Source organism: Parus major, chromosome 7 (genome assembly GCF_001522545.3).
Source record: "Parus major isolate Abel chromosome 7, Parus_major1.1, whole genome shotgun sequence".
Lineage (NCBI taxonomy): Eukaryota > Metazoa > Chordata > Aves > Passeriformes > Paridae > Parus > Parus major.
The window spans coordinates 4,771,568-4,792,081 of record NC_031776.1 but is presented as its reverse complement, the minus strand read 5'-3'; the positions used below and the strand labels follow the sequence as shown (position 1 = coordinate 4,792,081).

The 20,514-nt window shown below is 42.7% G+C and overlaps 1 protein-coding gene across 2 annotated transcripts; it reads left to right on the top strand.

The window, feature by feature from the left end:
• Window positions 1-755: 755 nt before the first annotated feature.
• On the top strand, window positions 756-20,034 carry FRZB (frizzled related protein). Of its 2 annotated transcripts, none has more exons than XM_015635502.3 (6): window positions 756-1,264; window positions 9,396-9,443; window positions 13,778-13,843; window positions 16,085-16,289; window positions 16,508-16,571; window positions 18,050-18,393. In XM_015635502.3, the coding sequence occupies exons 1-6, from the start codon at window positions 811-813 to the stop codon at window positions 18,221-18,223; spliced, it is 1,011 nt and encodes a 336-aa protein (XP_015490988.1). In that variant the 5' UTR covers window positions 756-810; the 3' UTR covers window positions 18,224-18,393. The 2 variants fall into 2 exon arrangements, with proteins under 2 accessions (XP_015490988.1, XP_015490989.1); XM_015635503.3 differs by lacking the exon at window positions 18,050-18,393 and adding an exon at window positions 18,952-20,034 and having other exon boundaries at window positions 763-1,264.
• The last annotated feature ends 480 nt before the right edge of the window (window positions 20,035-20,514 follow it).

Below are 20,514 nucleotides of genomic sequence, written 5' to 3'. Positions count from 1 at the left end.
AATAACAAATGCCTGATCAAGCAGTTGCTCGTTATGTTTATAACTGGCAATAATTTATTCAGCTAATAAATGTCAGCTTGTTTTCTCTGTGCAACCTGGTCTAGTGGAAAGTGTCCCTGTCCATGCCATGGGGTTGGAACTAGATGATCTTAAAGGTCCTTTCCAACTCAGAATATTCTGTGATTCTACGATTATCTGAAGCCACTTTTTCCCAGATCAAGTCGAACCTCCCTTTACTGCACCACCGTTTTGCAAGGTATCTTAAACATTACCTGGCCTCTTCAATTTATTTTTTTTTTAACCTTCTGAAAAGAAAGCATCCCCAGCTGCTCAGCCGGATCTCCCTCGTTTTTAAGCTTCTCAATATTATTGCTGTCCTCTAAAATTGCTCACCCATCGCTATGCCTAGCTGACACGGAGGTGCGCACCTCCTGCTTATTAAGCATTCGCAATCAGCATAGCGTGTGCAAAATAAATAAATAAAATAAAAATAGGTATTTCCTAAGAAGATACGAGTAGATCTCCCAGAGACTGGGACCGAAACCTGAAAAAGTAAGCAAGGTTCTCACTTGGGGAAGAGTTTAAGCGCTCGCTCGCCTTCCGGCGAGGACGAGGCGAGTTTCTCCCTGGCAGCGAGCGCTCCCCCGCCTCTCCCCCGCTCGGGGCTCTCCTTTGTTCGGGGCCGGGCGGCGGGGCGGGACCCGGTGCGGCCCGGCGGGGGCAGCGCGGAGGGGCCGAGCCAGCCCGGGCGGAGCCGCCCCGAGCCGCGCTCTGCCCGCTCGGCCCCTCGCTCACCTCGGGGCCCGCGGCATGTGGCGAGCGTGGCCGGCGCTGGCCCTGGCCGGGCTGCTGCTGCTGGGCCGGGCGCCGGCGGGGCGGGGAGCGGCCTGCGAGCCGGTGCGCATCCCGCTCTGCAAGCCGCTGCCCTGGAACGTGACCAAGATGCCGAACCACCTGCACCACAGCACGCAGGCCAACGCCGTGCTGGCCATGGAGCAGTTCGAGGGGCTGCTGGGGACCAACTGCAGCCCCGACCTCCTCTTCTTCCTCTGCGCCATGTACGCGCCCATCTGCACCATCGACTTCCAGCACGAGCCCATCAAGCCCTGCAAGTCCGTCTGCGAGCGCGCCCGCGCCGGCTGCGAGCCCGTCCTGCTCCGCTACGGCCACGCCTGGCCCGACAGCCTGGCCTGCGACGAGCTGCCGGTCTACGACCGCGGGGTCTGCATCTCCCCCGAGGCCATCGTCACCGCCGAGGGCGCGGGTGAGTGCGCGGGGACCGGCACCGGCCCGGGGACAATGGGCGGCGGGCGGGGAGGGCAGCCCGGCCCGGCAGCCGGGGGAGCCCTGCCTCCCCTCCGAGCGCCCTCGCCTTCTCTTTGCTTTGCTCTCCGCTCTTTTGCCGTCTTTTCCCTGCCTTTAGCGGCCGCGCCGCTGCTGGGAAAGTTTTGCTGTTGTGCGCAGAGTGTGTGTGTGTGACAAGTGACAGCCCCGCCACCGTGCTGGGGATCGCCTACAGTGTGGGAGCTGCGGGCCTCGTTCCACACCAACGGGAAACGCTTTCATGCCGCTCTTCGGTGATCCAGCGGGTGCTGGCAGAGAATGAAGAGCCACCCGAGTGAGGGGCAGCCCCCGGCTGCCCGCTTCCCTTCCTTGCCCCGCTCCTCTCTGCTCCTCTCTGCTCGTCTCCAGCCGCTCCCACCCGGAGCAGGTCGCTCCCTTCCCACACGAGGCCACCACTGCAGACTTTGGGGAAAGATCTGTGCCCGGAGGAGTCCCAGGCAGGAGCTGGCGTGGGGCTGGGGTCTTCCCACCCGCTTCCTATGCCAGTGGTGGCACACGCACACCTGCAGGGGAGAAAACATGCTCATCTTAGTGGTCAGCACTGAAGGTACAGGTTACAGCGCAGGTTCCCCAGCAGGTCCCTGCGCTCTAGAATTGTAGGCAGGTGAGCGAAGTGCAGCCTTCCATTGTGTTTTGTTCCCGACATCCCTGAAGCGAGCCAGATGCTGCCTTCTGCCCCCGAGTCATCTCCGGTGCATTCCCGATGGTGTCTGACCGCTGTGGCCTCAGAGGGGCTGCGGGAGCCCCTCGGTGCATCCTGTTCCACCAGCTGAGCTCGCTGTGATCCCACGGGAAGGCTGTGCTGGGTGTCTGGCTGCCATCCAGCAGTGCTGCAGGAGGCAGGAGCATCTCTGCACAGTCAGGTGAGGACTGCTGAGGCTCGGGCTACCACCATGCCACAAACCTGCTGTGGCTCGGGGATCCTGCTCTTGTCACAGCTGTCCCTGGGCTGGAGGAGCTGGCAGGACACCGCTCCAGTGTGGTGAGCTGAGCACCACAGAGATATTGAATGCGAGGATCTGCTGAACAGGAAATTAAAGCAAGCTAGTGGGTGGTTATCACGAGTGAGCTCTGACCTTTTACAAAGTGACTACAGTTCCTGTATATTTTCAGGAAAGCATTTGCTGCTGGTGGAACCAGGCTACCATTCTGTTTGATGCAAAGTTGCAGTGCTGGTGGCTCTGCCAGACCTCTCCATCAAGAGAGCAGTGCTGGGGTGGGAGAGCAGACCAGAGGGGTCAGAGCAGAGCAGCACCCATGCACCCCACGAGCTTGTTGTGCACCCCTCTGTCTCCCTCAGTGCCCACAGCTGCAGTGCTGGGAGCAGTGGATATCACCTCTCTGTCCTCCCCCAGCAGTGGCCTGCGAATGAAAGGGGGATTTTTCGTGCTGTGCTCAGCACAGTATTTTACTGTGCTTCTGTCCCACTACCAAATGCTTTATGTCTCCCACTGCCAGTAATGCCAAACGCTGTAATTCCTGTTTTCTTCTCCTAACAAAATATCACGCTTCGGTTTCCTGACCGTGCTCCCCAGCTCAACCTTCCCAGGTAAGCTGCTCTCTCCATCTCCATTTATTTACAGGCCAGACAAACTCTACTCCATCTCTGACTCCGTTATCCTCTGGACCTCTTGAAACCTCCATGCCCTTGTATCTCCACTCATTAATGCTATTTCCAACTTCTAACTGCTTCCCTCTGGCCTTTTCCTGCTTTTTTTCCCCAGCCCATGAATACAACCATCTATTTTTGCCATCAGCTGCTGCTCTCTGAGGGCTGCAGTCCTGCTGGGGTAGTTTTGGGGAGATGTGGTTTTGAACACCAAGCACCTTTCTCTGCAGCATTGAGGTGCTTTCAAAACCACCTTAAAAATGGCTCCAGCATGAGCTGGGTTTGGCAGGTCTGCAGCAATTTGAAAGCAATCACATTCAAGTCTGGAGGGAGGAAGCTTGGCTGAAATCGCCCCCGAGTTACCTATTTCTGAGGACCTCAGCAGTACAATAACCTCTTTGAGGGATTCCAGGGCCAGATCCATGAAAACTCTCTTTCAGTGAATGAGAACCTGATGACATTCTCATTTCTGGGCTGAATATTTTGAACTGATGCATTATGCACCAGACTGAAAGAATCCTTCTTGAGGGAATAAAACTGTTCTTTTAGAAAGCAGGGGGAAGGATTCCTGTTCTAGGAAGAGGTAAGGTGAACACTTTCAAATCCAATTCTCCAAATAAAGGATTGCAGCTCAGTAGAAGACGTGAATAACCAGCTGCCTGATGAGTAGCATGCAGAATACCTGCTCCTATTTGCCTTCTGCTGTCTGTAAACTACATCTAATAGAACAAGCAGAAATATAATTCATTGTTTCATGGCTTTCTGTTGTAGAAGGGCCTTTTTCTATTCTTCAGAAGTGAAATCTTGTTTTTACTTTCATTCTTCTGCTACCTGTAACAGGGTTCTGCTGTTTCCTTTATTCTTGAGGTTTCTGCATTATTGCTGATGAACATTAGGACATTTGTCTTGTCCCTTCCATAAGGGAGCAGCCTTAGGGATGATGCAGTCAGTGTTTGCCCTTGTCAGAGCAGGGACTGGCTTCACAAGCCCAGTTTCCATCAGTTATATTCCCTGCATCCCAGTAGCCTGTGGCTGTTGAAAAATACGGAGGAACAACATGGTTGGTAAAATCTGTGATAAATCTCAGTAAGAAGTTCACTTTCAGCTGTTGAGGCACACCACAGATGTCTTGTAGGACGTCTTTCCATTTGAGCCCAGGTGGTGAGAAAGGTGTAGACACTTCCTGCCAAGGCAGGACCAAGGTGAAGGCATGCTGAAGGTGTGGGGTGAAGGGGTGAAGCAGCTGCTGCTCTCTCTGTGATGGAGAAAGCTGACAACAGTGCTGTGTTTTTGGGCTCAGTTAGAGGAATAGCTGTGCACACCCCCTGGGCTTGTGCTGCTCTCCAAAACCTGAGTGGGAGTGCTGATGGGGAGGTCTTAACTTCCTCACCTTACAGAGACCAGTGACATTAAAACAAGTGTCATGTGGGAAGTGTAGGTTTCTTGATTTTTTATTCTCTTTGGGAAACATCTGGGTTCCTTTAACAGCCAGAAAGCAGAGGGATGCTGCAGGCATGGTGTGGGTGTTGTAGAGGCAAGTGTGATGCTGAATATTTTGGCTTTTTGTGGAGGATCCAACAGATCATCATCCAGGATGGAGGATGAAAGAGCATCTTGACAATACATTAACACCCCATATTTCAGATTAGTGCATGATAATATCTGAAGTTTCCTATGGCATCTGTCTTACATCTCTGGGAGGTCCTGTTCACCTGCTTCATATGTTTCAGTTTTCACATGCATGTGCTTATTCTTCCTCCAATCTATCAGATTATCTTCTTCCCTCATTCAGGCCCCTGTCAAACCTTCTTAGGTCTGTGAAGCAGCAGGGACAAAATTGTCTCAAATCTAGAATTTCAGAGGCAGGATCTGTCTTTAGTTTAGCAGGTAATAAGTGGCCAGTGTTGGCATTGGGGTGCTGACTAAAAATTTGACATGTGTGCTGTGGCTGCTACTGCCTAGCAGAGTGTTTATGTCTCAAGTGAAATGTTTATTCCTGTTTTGAAGAGGGAACTAGCAACAGAGCAGTGTGATGTGTACTCTGCATATTGGAAGACAGATCTGTCAGGCAGGTTGTCTCACCATATCTTATTTAGATAAGAATATTGCTTCAAGGCATGTTGGCCTGTTAATAAAGAGGTTGTGGAAAAGGGAAGCCACTTCACAAGGTATCAACCATGTGTAGTTAACACCCAAACTATTGTAAGATGTCTAAAGAGAACTTTGATTTTTTTTTTTTTTTTAAAATCATCTCTTAAACATTAAAGAAAATGACAGATTATTCACATGAGGGACACCTCTTTTCTTAAATCTTATGTTAAGTCATGATTCCTCCATGTTTCCCAAGTCCTCCATGTCTGTCTGGATGAGTTCATAGTAACCCAGTATGTTAATTTGGCACTGCAGGCTTAACAGACAAGTGAACAAGCCATTTCTCATGCTTGTTTCTTATATATTATTAACTTAATTTCCAAAACAGTGGCTTCCAAGTTCCAGATCAAATCTGTTTTCTGACTCAGTCTTTTCCTAGCTTTACTTAGAGCAGTTTGATGTGCACAGTGGTGCTGGGGGAGTGTTACAGGCTGTGCTAAGGACAAGCAGTCATGCCCATATTATTGTTTATAAAGTTGGGATTTGTTTAGGTCTTTGCTCAAAACTTGGGAGCAGCCTGATTTCTCAGTTAAATAACACAATGATTACAAGCTTCAAGCCTGAAACAGGACAGGAGAGGTAAATCAGAGAATTTAAATCTTAGTAATGAAGATAACACCAGTGGTGTTAGGTACTCTCACTACTGTTCAGCTGCCTTTGTAGGCTGAGTCCCCTGGATTTTACACACTTACTGTGTAAAAAACCCAAAAGTTATTTTGCACACTTACTGTGTAAGTGGCTTTTATTTAGCTCTTCTTGTTTTGTTTTATAGAAAATCCCTCTGAAAAACAATTAGTTAAGATGGCATCTTGGAAAAAACAGTTTGGATTTTGTCCCCTGCTCCTAAACAAAATTTAATAGGAAACTTTTGGATTTGACCTCTGGATAGTATCCCCCTCTTTGGCAATCCTGCTAATCATCACTGACAGGTATTTATTTCAGAAGGATTGCTTTGCATAGACAGAACTTGGCAGAGGGATTGCCCGTGCAGAGAATTGGAACAATAGGAAGTCAGTTGTTTGGGGCTCTTTAAATAGCATTTTTTCCTCTCCTTTGCATTACAGCTGAAGGTCTCAGCAGGGCACATCTCCTGGTTGGGAGAGGCCTCTGTCCATCAGGCTGCTAGGGACAGGGGCTGGCTGGGTGCTCACAGCCACCTGAGATCTGACAGTGGTGTCTGTAGGTGACATGTAGGGTCTGCTGCTGGCAGGCCTGGCCTGGAGCCTCTTCCAATCTCCTGTCCCTGCAGGGACCAGCCTGTATGAGCTTCACTGGGGAAAGGGTCAGAGAAATGGGAGGACTTTCCTGAGAGGTGTCATACAGTGGCAGAGGTCTCCAGTCCCCTCCATAAGCCTGTCCATCTTAGAAACCAGTCATCCCTGAACTGGCGTGAGTGCATTGGAAAGGATAAGCATCAAGGCAAGGTCAATACTTGCCTGGCCCAAGCCCTCCCAAGCCCAGAAATAAACTACAAGGTGATGTATCAGTGCCTGTTCAGCCCTCCTTTGCTCACTGGTGGACACAATGCTCTGATGGCAAGGCTGCAGTGCTCCCTTTGTGCAGGCACTTCCATCAGTGGGTGCTTTGCACACTGAATTACTCTGGCTGCACACACATTGGGTGTTCCTGGTTTGGGGTAGGACAGGTGACCTGGCAGTGCAGAATTAGGGGATGTGTGGAGGCTGGGGTGTGTTGTAATTTGGTTAAGAAGAAGTTGTGCACTAAGAGTGCAGGGGAACATCTGGCATACAGCAGGTGAGCTCCATGCTTGTTTGCAGGACCAGGTTTATACTGGCCACATCAAGTGCTCACCAGTCCTCCTCCTGTTGGTGTGAGCTCAAAGGACAATTCCTCAGCCAACACCCACGAGCATCATGTTCCACACGGGCCAGGGAAGGCTGGGGACCCTTCACTGGGCTCTGGTTTATTTTGAGTTGATTTCAATGTGAATTGGACTAGGTTTGCTCAAGCACCATGAAGTCACGCCTGCTTGGATCCATCCTTGGTTTGGCTAGGGACAGTGCACTTCAGGGCTTCTTTTTCCTTCTGTGGATGGAAGATGGTCAGCATTTAATCTGATACTTCTCTTGCCTTCTCTGTGAGGAAGATTTTTTTCCTGTCCCCAGTAACAATTTTGATGGAATGGGGAATGTGCTTTGAAGGTTTCAACAAACTATCCCTGAAATTCCTGTCTTGGTAGGAATTTTAGCTTGCTGGGCCACATGAAAAGCCAGAGGAGTTGGCTTGGTCATATGCAGAGAGCCTTCAAGGAAACCTGAGAATGTTTCTGGTGACTGAGTGAGAGGAGCAGTGGGTCTGGAGAGCTTTCTCTGCAGGGGTTTTGGATGCCCAGAGTGCTGAAATACCTAGGCCAGTCCTAGGTACACAGAGAGGCCTGTATGGCCACCTCTCTGTGGCTGGTGGCTGGAGGATCTTGCAGACCTCTTGCCTCTAGTTGGAGCAGATGCTTTTACCACATCAGAAGGAATTGTAGATTTAAAGCTACAGCTTGGCTGAATGAATAAGACAATAGATAACTGGCCCAGGAGAGGAAGAACGAGAAGTGTGGTCACCCTTTTGTTTACCATTTGCAGAAGGAAGCCATTTCAATTCCACTTTGATCACATCCTGGAATACCAGAATGCATTTGATACAATATAAAATGTGTTCTTAATGCATTGAGAATAACTCAGGTGAATAATCAAAATCAAACATGTAAGTAAGAATCAGCTTGTATAGACTGCCTTGTTAGAAGGCAGCATGGTGAAGATTCAGAGGTTCTGTGGAAGTACCTGATTGCAAAGATCAGATTGGCTTCATAAAAATATATTTTTTTTTCTATAAACAAAGATCCTATAGTGGTTTGAAACTTTCTTTGCAAGAAAATGGATGTGGTGAATTATTAGCTTTATCCTATTAGTAGGATACTGAATATAAAAGAGCATCTGTTGAATCTTTCTGTGCTATTTTCTATACCCTTTGCTCTTTATATTGGTTAGAATAATTATTCCTGAAGTCTCAAATTTTTTTGAAGTTAATTGTTATGTGAGAGAATTAGTTGTTTTTCAGTTTTACTCTTGCCCTGACTGTGATTTAGCTGCATCCTCATTTATGTAAATGAAGTTTTATATTGCTGTGAGTAGTATAAACATTCATTAATTGGAGATTTTAATTTTTTTTAAACAAGGATGCAAAATTAGAAGGTTAGTGAAATAATATTATTTTTCTTGCAAACAGGTATTTATTGAATTTGTGATTAAATAATGATCCTGGCCTTTAACATTTAATCCACACATCTAAAGCCATCATGAATACTGAATATCATGAGTGTCCTGGTTTTCTTACAGCTCAGGCTGCAAGAGAGGAGCATTTGTTACATTGGTTCTACATTGTAAAGGCAGTGAAGTATTATTTAAGAATCTAAGAAAGTTGATTGTGGGATGCCAGATTTTAGAACTGGAAGAGCAGCATAAATGACTTAAGTGTGCAAAATTACAGAAGGGCTTTTTCTTTGAAAGCTTATTTGTTTTTCCATTTTATGTGCCATTCTAATAAAGTATCCTGCCTCTCTCCCAGTTCTTGTTCTTTTTGCATTTATTTTGTCCGTAGCTCATTCAAGGTTATATGCATTAACATATTTTATTTTTTTTTCATGATTAAATGTATGTACAAACCCATTAAATTGTGTGATTTAATAAATAGGTTTGAAATGGTACATTTTACTAATGTGGGACACTCTCCACTTATGAATGTGTCTGAAAGCAGTTCTTTGGGCATAGTGCCTTTTTAAACTTCTGTTCCTTATCTGTCCTTCAGAGCAATCAGTGTGTGGGAAGGTCTGAAACATTTATTTTGGCATTTACTTCAACAGTATGATTATGGTCGGTTGATTTGATTTCCTCAGTAACCAAAAAAATCCCCAAAAGTAATTTCTCCTTCATCATCTAATTAAATGCAAACACTACATGTGTTTTCTGTAGGTGATCAAAATTCATGGCATGAATGTCAACCCTTGTCTGAAACCTGCCAGTCTGTAGCAATGGAAATGGGATATTTAGTCTGCTTCAGCATTTAACATGATGTGCTGGTTTCAGGTGAAATTTGGGTAAGATGTTGTGTCAGCTTCACTGGACTGACCCCTAGAATATTACAAACTGTTTATTAGTGAAGCTATTAAGTTTCCACCTGCTAAATATTAGAGAAAGGGAAAACATTGTCGTGTGGGTGTAGTGAAATAATCCAATATTAAAAATACTAACATTTCTTTCCATGTTTTACAAATCCATGCCAGATTTCCCTATGGATTCTAATAATGGCAACTGTAGAGGCGCCGGCATTGGTAAGTACATTTTTATAAAACTGTATCATAAGCTGTAGACTTTCAAATCCTTTAAATATTTAATTAGGTAAGGGGGGTACTAAGTGATAATTACTTAAATACTTACTCTTGGCTGAGAAGACTGTAGATTGTGCTTTTGCATTCCATGGGCAGGTGGGATTTGGGGCTGGTCAAAATGTCCATCAAAGCAAGAGGGCCGTGCTGGTTTTACTAGAAGTTTTGTCTTGAACAGAGAGTTCATTAATAATCATTAAATTGACTTTTCCCTGGCCAAAACCAGTGAAGATAATGGTTCATTCTGACCTTAAAGTCTTCAAATTAAATTCAGTACTCTTTGTAGATAATGGCAATACTCCTGTTAGCCTGGGGAAGTTGAGGGTGGCACCCTCTGAGCCTGGTTTTATTCCAGCATGTCTCCTGTTGCTTTTTATTTCTGTTTTGGTTTTGCTGGAACTGAATAAATCTGAATAAAACCCCTTGAGGATTACCACTACTTGCCAATGCAAAGAAGCAAAGCCTAGGATGGTAGCTAATAATTGTAGGAATGTGAATATTTTGCTCAAGCAAACCAGTGACTGTAGATTTCCTTGAGTTTTATTATGATTCAATCCAAAGTTCTCCTCTTATGTCTTTGTCAAGAATCTGAGACCTGGAAGCTTAGCATTAACCTTTCTTTCCTTCTGCAGAGGTGCTGATGAGCTACAGTGTGCACTGATGTTCACTCCAACAGTATAAACACCTGGGCATGGTTGTTGAACCTAACATTAGATACCTATACATAGAATTTCATCATTAAGCTCTGTGACCAAATTGCAAAATTGTATTAGCAATGCCCAGTTTATAACACAGTTTAAAAATTTGATCAGTAGGTCCCAATATGAAGGCAGCTGTATTGGTGCAAAATGTTCTTTAAATCACAGTTCAAACCCTCTAGAAATCCAGGTACAGTTAAAAAAAACTCATAAAAACAAGCCTTTTAACAGGCTTTGCTTTAAATTCTCTTGAGCATGGGACCATGTCTGGAAGACTTGCTGAAGATATTTGTTACTAACATTACTATCTTAATAGTTTGAAGCCCTTTTCAATTGTGTCCCATTGAGAAAGCAGGGATTTCCTGCTGGATGCAGACTGTACAAAGAGCACAGAAACTTCACTTTCAGCATGAAGGCAAAGCTCTCAATGTCATATATCCAAAATGTGAAGCATATCTTTACTGCTGCCTGTGCAGAGGCATGCAGAAGGCATGTAATTCCAGTGAGTGACCCTGCAGTGGAAGAGGAAAGTTTCAGTCATGTTGTTACTGCTGTGATGCTTTTCAATGACTGAAGGCAAAACCAGACCTAAAAAAAAAACATCCCACCTAGAAAATAGGGTGAGGATGCACAGAAAACTTGCTGATGTAATATCTGCTGATATCACTGCCTTTTACTGTACACACATGATTTCTGGTTCAGTGTGCTACATCAGTTTGAAATGACAAACACAGTTGGACCACCTAAAAGGCCATGTTTCAAAATGGCTTTATTTATATGTTCAATAAAGTGAATTTACAGTTTTGCCATTGTAAATAGAGACCTTTTGTTCATTTGTGTTGCAAGTAGCAAACTGGTGTATTTTTTTTAAATCCCATCCTCAGCTTTGTGATTTCTGCATCTTATTGCTTGTGCTGCTGTGCATGGTCACAGGGAACAGGACTCAAGGGTTATCCCTGTTGGAGACACATTTTATTCCCTGGCAGTGTCTGCTGGCAAAACCTTCCCTCCGAGTCTGCCTGGGGGTTTTTTTGGGAGACCATTTTACCTCTGTTGGCAGTGAACCACATTGTTTTCTGCTTGATCACATGCTTCTAAAGTCTCTTAGAAAATTTTCTAGAGTGGTTTGTTTTTTTTTTATCCTTTATCTGGGAAGCATTTACCAGGTTTTTGGCTGTACAGGTCAGCCAGGTTTTCAGCCATGCATGCACATATATTTAAGATGACACACATGTTTCTTGGTAGCAACCCATGGGGAAGACCATTCTCCTGTGTAGTTCATGTCTTTTGGCATTTACAGAGTGAAGCTTTCAAAGAGAGATTTTGAGCAGTTGGTAGTCCTGTATTTGCTTGAAAAGAAAATTTAATCTCAATCAAAGGCAGTGGGAGCCTCTGCTGCCTGTCTCTGTGCTTGGGATGTACTGTGGTGGTCTCTGAGCTCTTCTGGTAATTCTGGCAGCTTCTGGGGAGGCTGTCAGGTAGGATGGGATTTTCCCTCAGCATCAGTCCATGCAGTACATTTTTAAAACCACATTTTTTGGGTGTTCCCACTCCCTGGGGGAAGGTCAGCATTTGCCTTCCTTTGAAAATCACTGTACCTGGAATTGGGAGAGATGAATTGGTTCTGGCTCTGACCCTGGCAAATTAGTTTTGTGTTAGTTTCTGTATCTCTAAATAGTAATTAGGAATAATGCAGCATTTTGTACAGCTCTTTTAAATGTAACTTTAAAAAGAACTTCCTAGGGTACCTAGGAGGTTCTTCAATAAAAACATGGGCAGGTCTATAATTTAGAAATAGAACTAGACTAATAAAATATATTCTAAAATTAATCAGTGTTGCCTTGAAACTGAAGGAAATGTGAGACTGTGTTCTTGTATTGCAATTTAGGCTATTTTATTTTACCTGAGACACAGTGCAAAGTACTGTAGAGTGGTACAACTTGTTTGACTTGAGTGCTGAGGTGCCTGTGTGAGTGTGGGTCATAAAAGCACATCTTTCATGCTCTGTTTCAAGGCAACTTATAAAAGGAGTTATAATTTGGCCTGCAGTATCCATGAGCTCACAAAGGCAGAAGAGAAGCCAAAAATCACTTCCCTTCTCTGCTTTTGTTATTTTAACATGAACACATAGAAAAGTCTGTAGGACTCTATATATAGATTCCTGAGGATGTGTTTGAAATTCAAGGAAATAATACACTTTTCTTTTGAAATGTTTTCCTCTTTCCTGTTTTGGTGTTTTGTTTTTTTTTTTTTTATATTTTCAACTACAAAAATTCTTCCAATGGAAAATAAATAATGATTTGAGAAGTTGGTAACTGTATGATTGCATCTCTTTCTTAATTTTATTTAATACACTGGAATCTTATATAATAAATAAAAGTTCGTTTTCAGACTCTTCATGTTGGATTTACCTTAATCAACAGCTTATATGCATTGATGTTTACAATGATGGTGTATAGAAATAAGATGCATTGGATTTTCTTCCATTTATGCCAAATCAAATGTCAAACTAGATGGCCATGCATATGTAATACTGGGATCTGCTGTTTGAAATTACTCCACCAAAGCTGCTCTGCCTATTTTACTAGTGTAAAAAATAGTGTTACTAGTGTAAAATAAGTAAATATTTGCAGTAGAACAACCAGCCCTGAAACACCAGTGGTGTTTATGAACACCACTGTGGGTCTGGAGCTTCAGTGTTAGCATTCCCTGGGCACTAATGAAAATGTTTTTACCTCTCTTAAGAGTTCCCAGCTGTCTGGCATCTGCACCTTTGGAAATTCTACTCTGACAGTGCTCATTTGTGTTGTTTTTTGAAGGCTATCCTTCTGGCCACAAGGGCTGAGAATTTATCTCTTTTCATTAAACCTGGGCTTCTGGGTCATAATAAAATTGTGTAAAATTTACACAATTCCTAATGGTGAATTCAATGGACCTCTCAGCAAGCTGATCTAGTTGAAGGTGTCCCTGCTTGTTTGCAAGGGGGTTGGACTAGATGGCCTTTAAAGGTCCCTTCCAATGGCAACCATTCAATTAATTCCTGTTATCCGGAATATCCCAGCTTGCTAAACTAATCTGAGCTACACAGGGTTCAAAAAAGTGTTCAGTCTTGCACTACCATAGTATTTTCTTTCTGTGTCTCTCTTATGGTCTGTATTATAAAATGAACAGAAAGGAGGGAATTCCTCAAGTCTTGTGCAGAAGAGAGAACAGCATTGCAAGGATGGAATTACAGCACCTGTGAGCCCAGGATTGAACCTTGAATTGGCTTAAAATGATGATTCTGTCACTTCAGACTCAAAGTCTGTGTGTCTGTTGTTGTGTTGTGGTTTGGGTTTGTTTTGGTTTTTTTTTTAAATTTCAGTATGTCAGGTTTTCTCCTAAAAAAACCTTTAAGGTCTCACACACAATTCCACATCTCCCAGCAGAATAGGCCAGGAATGCCCTGTGGCTTTTAGTATTTCGCTGCAGTAAGCAAGTCAATTCAGTGAAATTTTTGTTAGGTGTGAGCTGAAGGTTTTGGGAAGATTGTCACTGAATACATGCTCTTTTCTACCTAAACAAAGCTTTCTGTTTCTGTAGACCGCTGCAAGTGCAAGCCTGTAAAGGCTACCCAGAAGACTTATCTACGCAACAACTACAACTACGGTAAGAGCAGCTGCCTGGCCAGCTCCCAGCTTTTTTTAAGGCTGCAGGAAGGGGAAAGATCTCATTAAAAAAGCCTTAAAAGTTCACAGTTACTGATGGTAACCCAGTGTTATTTATTACAGGAGGAAGGTGTAGTCTGAAACATTTCCAAATTAAAAGGATGGAGGGGATTAGGTTAATATGTTAGCACAAGAGTATTTTTGGTGAGTTAGTTCAGTTTTAGTGCTGGCAATTGGGGTTCATGTACTCCTCTAGTGTGAAGAGTGATGCAACAAAATTGACATTGTGGGCTGCTGTGCCTGAACTGCCTTTGTGATTTCAATTATGCTCAGCTTTTGCAGAGGGGGATGTTTTTAGTAGCTTTCATGGCCACTAGCTCTCCATGAGATCCAGCAAGTTCTCTTCCTTCTGGTGTATTCAAGCCAGCTGTGAGCATCTTGCCAGCTGTGTTATGCTGTCAGCAACACCTGTAAAAGTGCACGTGTCCTCATCTTCAGGCATTTCACAGCTCCAGGCTCATCTGTTCCTTCATACTGTTTGTTTCAAGCCAATTAGGCCAGTGAAGCCACTGAATACTATGACAAGAGCTGAACAATTGGGCCCTTCCTTGCTGCAAAAACCAGGCCTTTTAGAGCATTTAGGCCTTTACCAGTTACACAGATTTAAATCACAACAAGCATAATCCAACCAACCATCATACACCACAATGTGAACACACAATGTTTATATAACTTGTTTTTCTGCCTCTAATTCAGCTGAGTCTCTTTCCCATAGCCCTTTTCTGTTTAGCCAAAGTAGCAGGCCTGAGCCATGGTTTTACATGGGTAACAAGGCCCTTATTTTATAAGGCTTTACCTATATGCAACACTTCATTTTTTCCCATTTTTAATCAGGCAAAGAGCCTTAGGCTCAGTGAACTTTAAGGCTTTATTTAAATGGTAGCAATTCTATAGTAAATACTACAATTACACATTTATAAAACCAGAGTCAGACAATCTTTTAAAAATAGTTGCTGTTAAAAGCTGTAAAATTATAACTGTATTCAAACACTTTTTTGGTCACTTGTCAGTTTTATGGTATTTTGGTGGATTTGTTTATAAAAAAATGAGAGTGACTATTCTCTAGTCAGAAACTGCATATGACAGAGTCATTGAGCATGCTCCTGTCCATTTTCTCAAGCTTTTGAAATTAAATAGCTTTCAAAAGGCATTTGAAATACCTCCAAACTAAAGCAATATTTTATTTTGAGATCTTAAAAGGTTTTGGGGTAAATTGTGTGTACTAGATGCACAATTTAGTGTTTGTTGGCAATGTTATTTAATGTGCCTGGAATACATGCTGGTTAATGATATGGGCAGTCCATGTGAAGTGAGATGTGTAAGTCAGTGGTTTTCTTTCTTTTATATTACCTTTTTCACATAGGAGACATTTGGAATTTGGGGTGTCTCCTGTTTTTAGTGTGGAAAGGGACTCTTGTTTGCAGGCTGTGAATGATGTGGCATTCTTTAGAGCATGACCTCTGGGTTGGCTTTGCATTTCCATGTGGTATCAGTTCACTGGTCACCATGAGAGAATGAAAAGCTTTGCCTTTGAAAGGCAACCTTTCCTCCTGTGCAACTTAAGGCAAAAAGAAAGGGTGAGAGAGGAAACAATTAGAGAGATCATTGGGTCAAGATCAGGAGCATTTGGAGTTCATAAAGAGCAGAGCAGATTAGTGCTGGGTCACTGGAGAGAATAAGAAAAGGTAAGGGCCTGTCATCCAGCAGAAGTAGTGATATGAGAAGTTTTCATGCTCATTCACTTTTTGTGTGAGGTTGAGAGTGGTGAAGTTTGCTCATCTGTGCTGCAGGTAGTCAAAGAGGGAACAGTCACAGCTCAAGGGAGAGGCAGAGCATACAAGAAATAGATTTAATATATTTAATGTGGAAAGGGTGAAGAGGAAAGGAAGGAAGGAAGGAAGGAAGGAAGTCAAAGCCCAGCTTTAACAGGATGTAAATCCAACTGGTTCATAACTCCTGCTCCTGACCATGTTATTAAGAGACATACTGAGCTGCCTGGAGCTCCTGGGTGGAGGGTGAAGTAATGAAGGGAAGAGATGGAGGCAGAGACATTGCAGGAGTTCAGCTAAGCTTCTGATAAAGGACCATGCAAAAGACTAATCCCAGAGGTCACCAAGAACGGTTTAGGAGTGACCTGCATTATCTGCTGCTTCTAACAATGCTCTTTGTGACTTTTCCCCAGTCATTCGGGCTAAAGTGAAGGAGGTGAAGACTAAATGCCACGACGTCACCGCAGTAGTGGAAGTAAAGGAGATCCTGAAATCTTCCCTAGTGAACATTCCAAAGGACACTGTAAACCTTCACACCAATTCTGGCTGCCTGTGTCCACCTCTCAGTGCCAAGGAAGAGTACATCATCATGGGCTACGAGGACGAGGAGCGCTCCAGGTAACTTTACGTGTCATGGCTTGGTGCTGCTGTTCCCCTGTCATAAAGCTGAGTGCCAGAGCCAAAAGGAAGGAAAACTTGGTGTGGGTGTCTGGACATCTCCTTCATGGTGTTCAGGGAGGAGGGCAAGGCTCTCTGCAGGCACAGAGATGTTAAGTCTTGTGTGTGTTGGGTTGTGTAGCCTCCAGATGGAGTAACTGCTTGTCCCTGCTGTGTAGGTTACTCTTGGTGGAAGGCTCCATAGCTGAGAAGTGGAAGGAACGTCTTGGGAAAAAAATAAAGGTAAGAAAATGCCTCACCAGAAGTCAAATGTTGGGGGTGCTATAAAGCATCTGTCTTTTCAATATATGGGAAGAAAATGCATATGCTGCCTCCTGTTAATTAATGTAATGTATCAAAAACTAACTTGGTGTGTTATTTGCTGTATTACTTAGAACTGCATGCTGAGTAAATTAAAGGGATACATTAAATTACTCCAAAGTATCCCAGTGTAGCAGCAGTCAAAACCTCTGTCTCAAAAAAGCAAATTGCAGGAGTCTTTTAACTCTGTAGGCAAGCTGTGTGTTCCACAAGACATGCCTGTTTAGTTGGGGTGGTGATACGAATTAAAGTAAAACAAACAGATCAGGGGCTTTACAAATGTTTTTCAGAATCAGTCAAAGTTATACTTTCAAGATTTAATATTATTTAAATGGAGTTTTGCTCTCACTAAATTTTGTGGATTAGCAACTATTTAAAATTAATTATTTAAAATTAACTATTAAATTAACTATTTTAAATCAATCTTCCAGACTTGGCTGAGGGAGGAAGCTGATGGGGAAGTCATGTGATAGCAATGAGCTCAAATGCAAGCCATGCATTATAGAATCATGGAATGGTTTGGGGCTGGAAGACCTTAAAGCCCATCTTGTTCCACCCCCTGCCATTGGCAGGGACACCTTCCACTATCCCAGGATGCTCCAAGCCCTGTCCAACCTGGCCTTGGACACTTCCACAGCTTCTCTGGGTAATCTGTGCCGCTACCTCACCACCCTCACAGTGACCATTTCCTTCCTAATATCTAATCTACAGCTACTCTCTTTCCGTTTTAAGAAATTCCTCCCTGTCCTGTCATTACATGCTCTTGTTGAAAAGTCCTTCTCCATCTCTCTTATAGCCCCTTTAGGTACTGCAAGGTACTCTGAGATCTCCCTGGACCCTTCTCCAGGCTAAGCAACCCCAGCTCTCTGTATCAAAATACATCTCTTTTTTTCTGACTTAAGTATTTTCTAATGCCTTCCAAGTTCTGGAAGGATTACTTTTTTATGTTTCAACGCACTGCAAAGTATCAGTGGTTTTGACATAATTAGGAGTGTCACTTTATACAGAATATTCTTATTTTGACACAGTTTCTCAGCCATTCATTTGCCATAATGGTTGAGCCTGTGCAAACCAGTCTTCTTCTCCACTCAGCTCTTTCTTCATCAGTGTGAGGGTCACTAGCAGGAGAATACTGTTGTGTTTATAAAAGCAAGATTTTCTGTGAACATTTCTCACATCAGTGTAGATTACAGGAGTGAGAAGGTACAGGGATCTTATTTCAGGTTGTTGTTTGACTTGGCAGAACCCTAGGAAATCCAGTGCCACGGAGAAAATATCACATTGCTGCCATGGGCTGACTTCTGCTCAGTTTCAGTTCTTGGGTGGTAACATCATTTGTTGGATTTTTTTGGGAGAGCACACTTACCCTCTCACTTACCTCCTTGTTTTCTGTTTTTGAGGACACTGCCATGTCACCACCCACTTATCATCATCATCATCATCATCATCATCATCATCATCATCATCATCATCATCATCTTCCTTTCCAAGAACATCAGCATAAATATAGTTGTATCAACATAAATATAGTTGTACCAAATATATTTATTACGTGTTTTTTTTTTTTAATGTGATTTCTGTTGCCTGCAAAACAGATAAATAAATAATATTTCTTTTCAAAATTTAAATATTGCGATTACACATTTGTAAAACCAGTGTCAGACGGTCTTCATTTGAAAATTAAATAATTAAAAGGAAAACAATCAAATAGTGAAATAATTAAATAATTAAACAAATAATTAAATAATCAAATTATCAAATAAATCATTAAAATAATTAATTAATCAAATAAATAATTCAAATAAATAATCAAATAAATAATTAAAATAATTAAATTATTAAAATTTTAAATACTTATAACTATATTAAAATAATTGATTAAAATAGTTGCTGAATAATTATGAAAAATAGTTAAAAGCTAAATAAATTAGAACTGTATTCAAACACTTCTTTGGTCGCTTTGTTAACTTTTTTAAATTAACAAAAAAAAAATCCCTTGGCTTTTTTTTTTTCATGATTAGCTTCATTTAAATTTCATTATTTCAGAGGTGAGTCCCCCTTGTGCTGAAGCCATTATGCCTTGTGTCAGACCCTTCACCCACAGAGGCTACAAGAAGGCTGGGATTTAAATGACTATTTAAATGACTTTCCCCAATAAGCTCTCACTGCGCCCTTGAGCCCGGTGCGGGGTGCCATGCTAGAAACACCAACTTTTGTTAAACTTTTGTTTTGTTTCTCTGCTCTTGCTGCTGTTTGTGGTTCTGTGTTCTCCCTGGTGATTTCTTTGCCTTTCCACCTGCAGCGCTGGGATCAGAAACTCCGCCACCTTGGGAAGGGGAAGGGAGAGGCTGGACACAGCGACTCGGCTCCCAAGCCTGGCAATCCCAGCAGTGCCCAGCAGCCACGCAGTTAAACCTGGGCTGCTGCACGCTGACATGCAGGGGGACTGTCTACCAAGACTTCATTGTTGGAGCAGCAAAGGAGGAATTGCACTATTGCACGTTATATTCTATTGTTTACTACAAAATAATGTTTTAGCTTTTATTAGTTTTTATTCTCCCTCTCGTTTTCCGACTTTTTTTTCTTTTTGGATATGTGCAAGTTCTGGAAATGTATATTTTTTTTTTCTGTTACTAAGAACTGTAGAAAACTGCCCTTATGAGATGAAGAATGAACATGTCCTTGTCTATCTACCTTTTTATCCCCTGAATCTTCTTTGGGAGAAAATTCTGATGCAAGCAGGATTGAAATCTGGCAAAGACCAGTGCTTAAAGTCATGACTCACACTGGCTTTCCCTGTTCACTCTTTCTTGGTCACTGTTTGCTGAAACTTGCTCTCTTTTGTGTAGGTTGTTATTTGGGCTTAAGTGTATCATTTTTTATATTTGAAATATAATTCTGAAATACATTTTTTTTTTTTTGTTAAGAGAACTGTTTGATTCAATACAGTTTTATTAATTTTTCTTACAGATAAACCACTTGTATAAGGCAGAGTCTAAATCTTTCCTGCAACAAACACTGTGCATTTACACAGGGAACCTGGGTTTTCCAGTGCTTTGGACCTTGAAGGAAAGATTGTCTAGTTCTGTAACCATAATTTATAACATGTTTCTTCTCTTATAATGGCAGTTTTTTTCCCCTTTTCTCAGCTGAGTTATAGGAGTAGACAGACTTGCCAGGCCTGCTTCTCAGTACAGCTGCAGTTTTAGCCTTTTGATTTTGTGTTGTTATTCTTAAGTCCGTGCCTACATAAACAAATGTTCAATACATAACATATGTCCAATAAAAGAATTGTAGTCGCCAACACAGACCTTACCTGACTTCTGAACCAACATCATACTGCTAATACTACTCTTGAAAATATAAAAACCAAAAAAAACCTTAATTTTTGTGTTTTAGTAGAATTCTTTGCTGATGGCACCAATATATTCGAAATTATCTTTGTTTTTCCTGCTCTCCCATGCTTGAAAGAAATTAAAATGGGGTACATCAAAGAGCAATCCTCTTTGGCATAGTCTGCAAAGAAGAACTGGCTCTACTTACAAGGGGAAAATTACTGTTGTGTTCTAGGTGTCAGTACTGTCTTTAGGGCTGCCTTTCAGTAAGAAAATAGTGTTGAGTTCTTGGGTGGTTTGAAAATATGATGATGAGAAGTAGGACTGAAGTATTTGTGAATCTTACAGTAATGCTGTTTTTAAGATTTCAGTTAATAACCAGCAGTCTTGGGACAGGTTTTCCACCGGGCTGGATACCAAGAAAGTTGGAAAAGAACAACATCCTGCAACACTCAAATTTTTATTTATTATTAAAGGAATAATTTAGGGGAAAGATTAGCTCTGAAAGCTGGCAGAAGGATATTAATCCT

Coding starts and splice junctions, on each gene's coding strand:
- FRZB (XM_015635502.3), top strand. CDS start 811: ATGTGGCGAGCGTGGCCGGCGCTGGCCCTGGCCGGGCTGCTGCTGCTG. Junction 1,265..9,395: donor CGTCACCGCCGAGGGCGCGG/GTGAGTGCGCGG, acceptor AATCCATGCCAG/ATTTCCCTATGGATTCTAAT. Junction 13,844..16,084: donor ACGCAACAACTACAACTACG/GTAAGAGCAGCT, acceptor ACTTTTCCCCAG/TCATTCGGGCTAAAGTGAAG.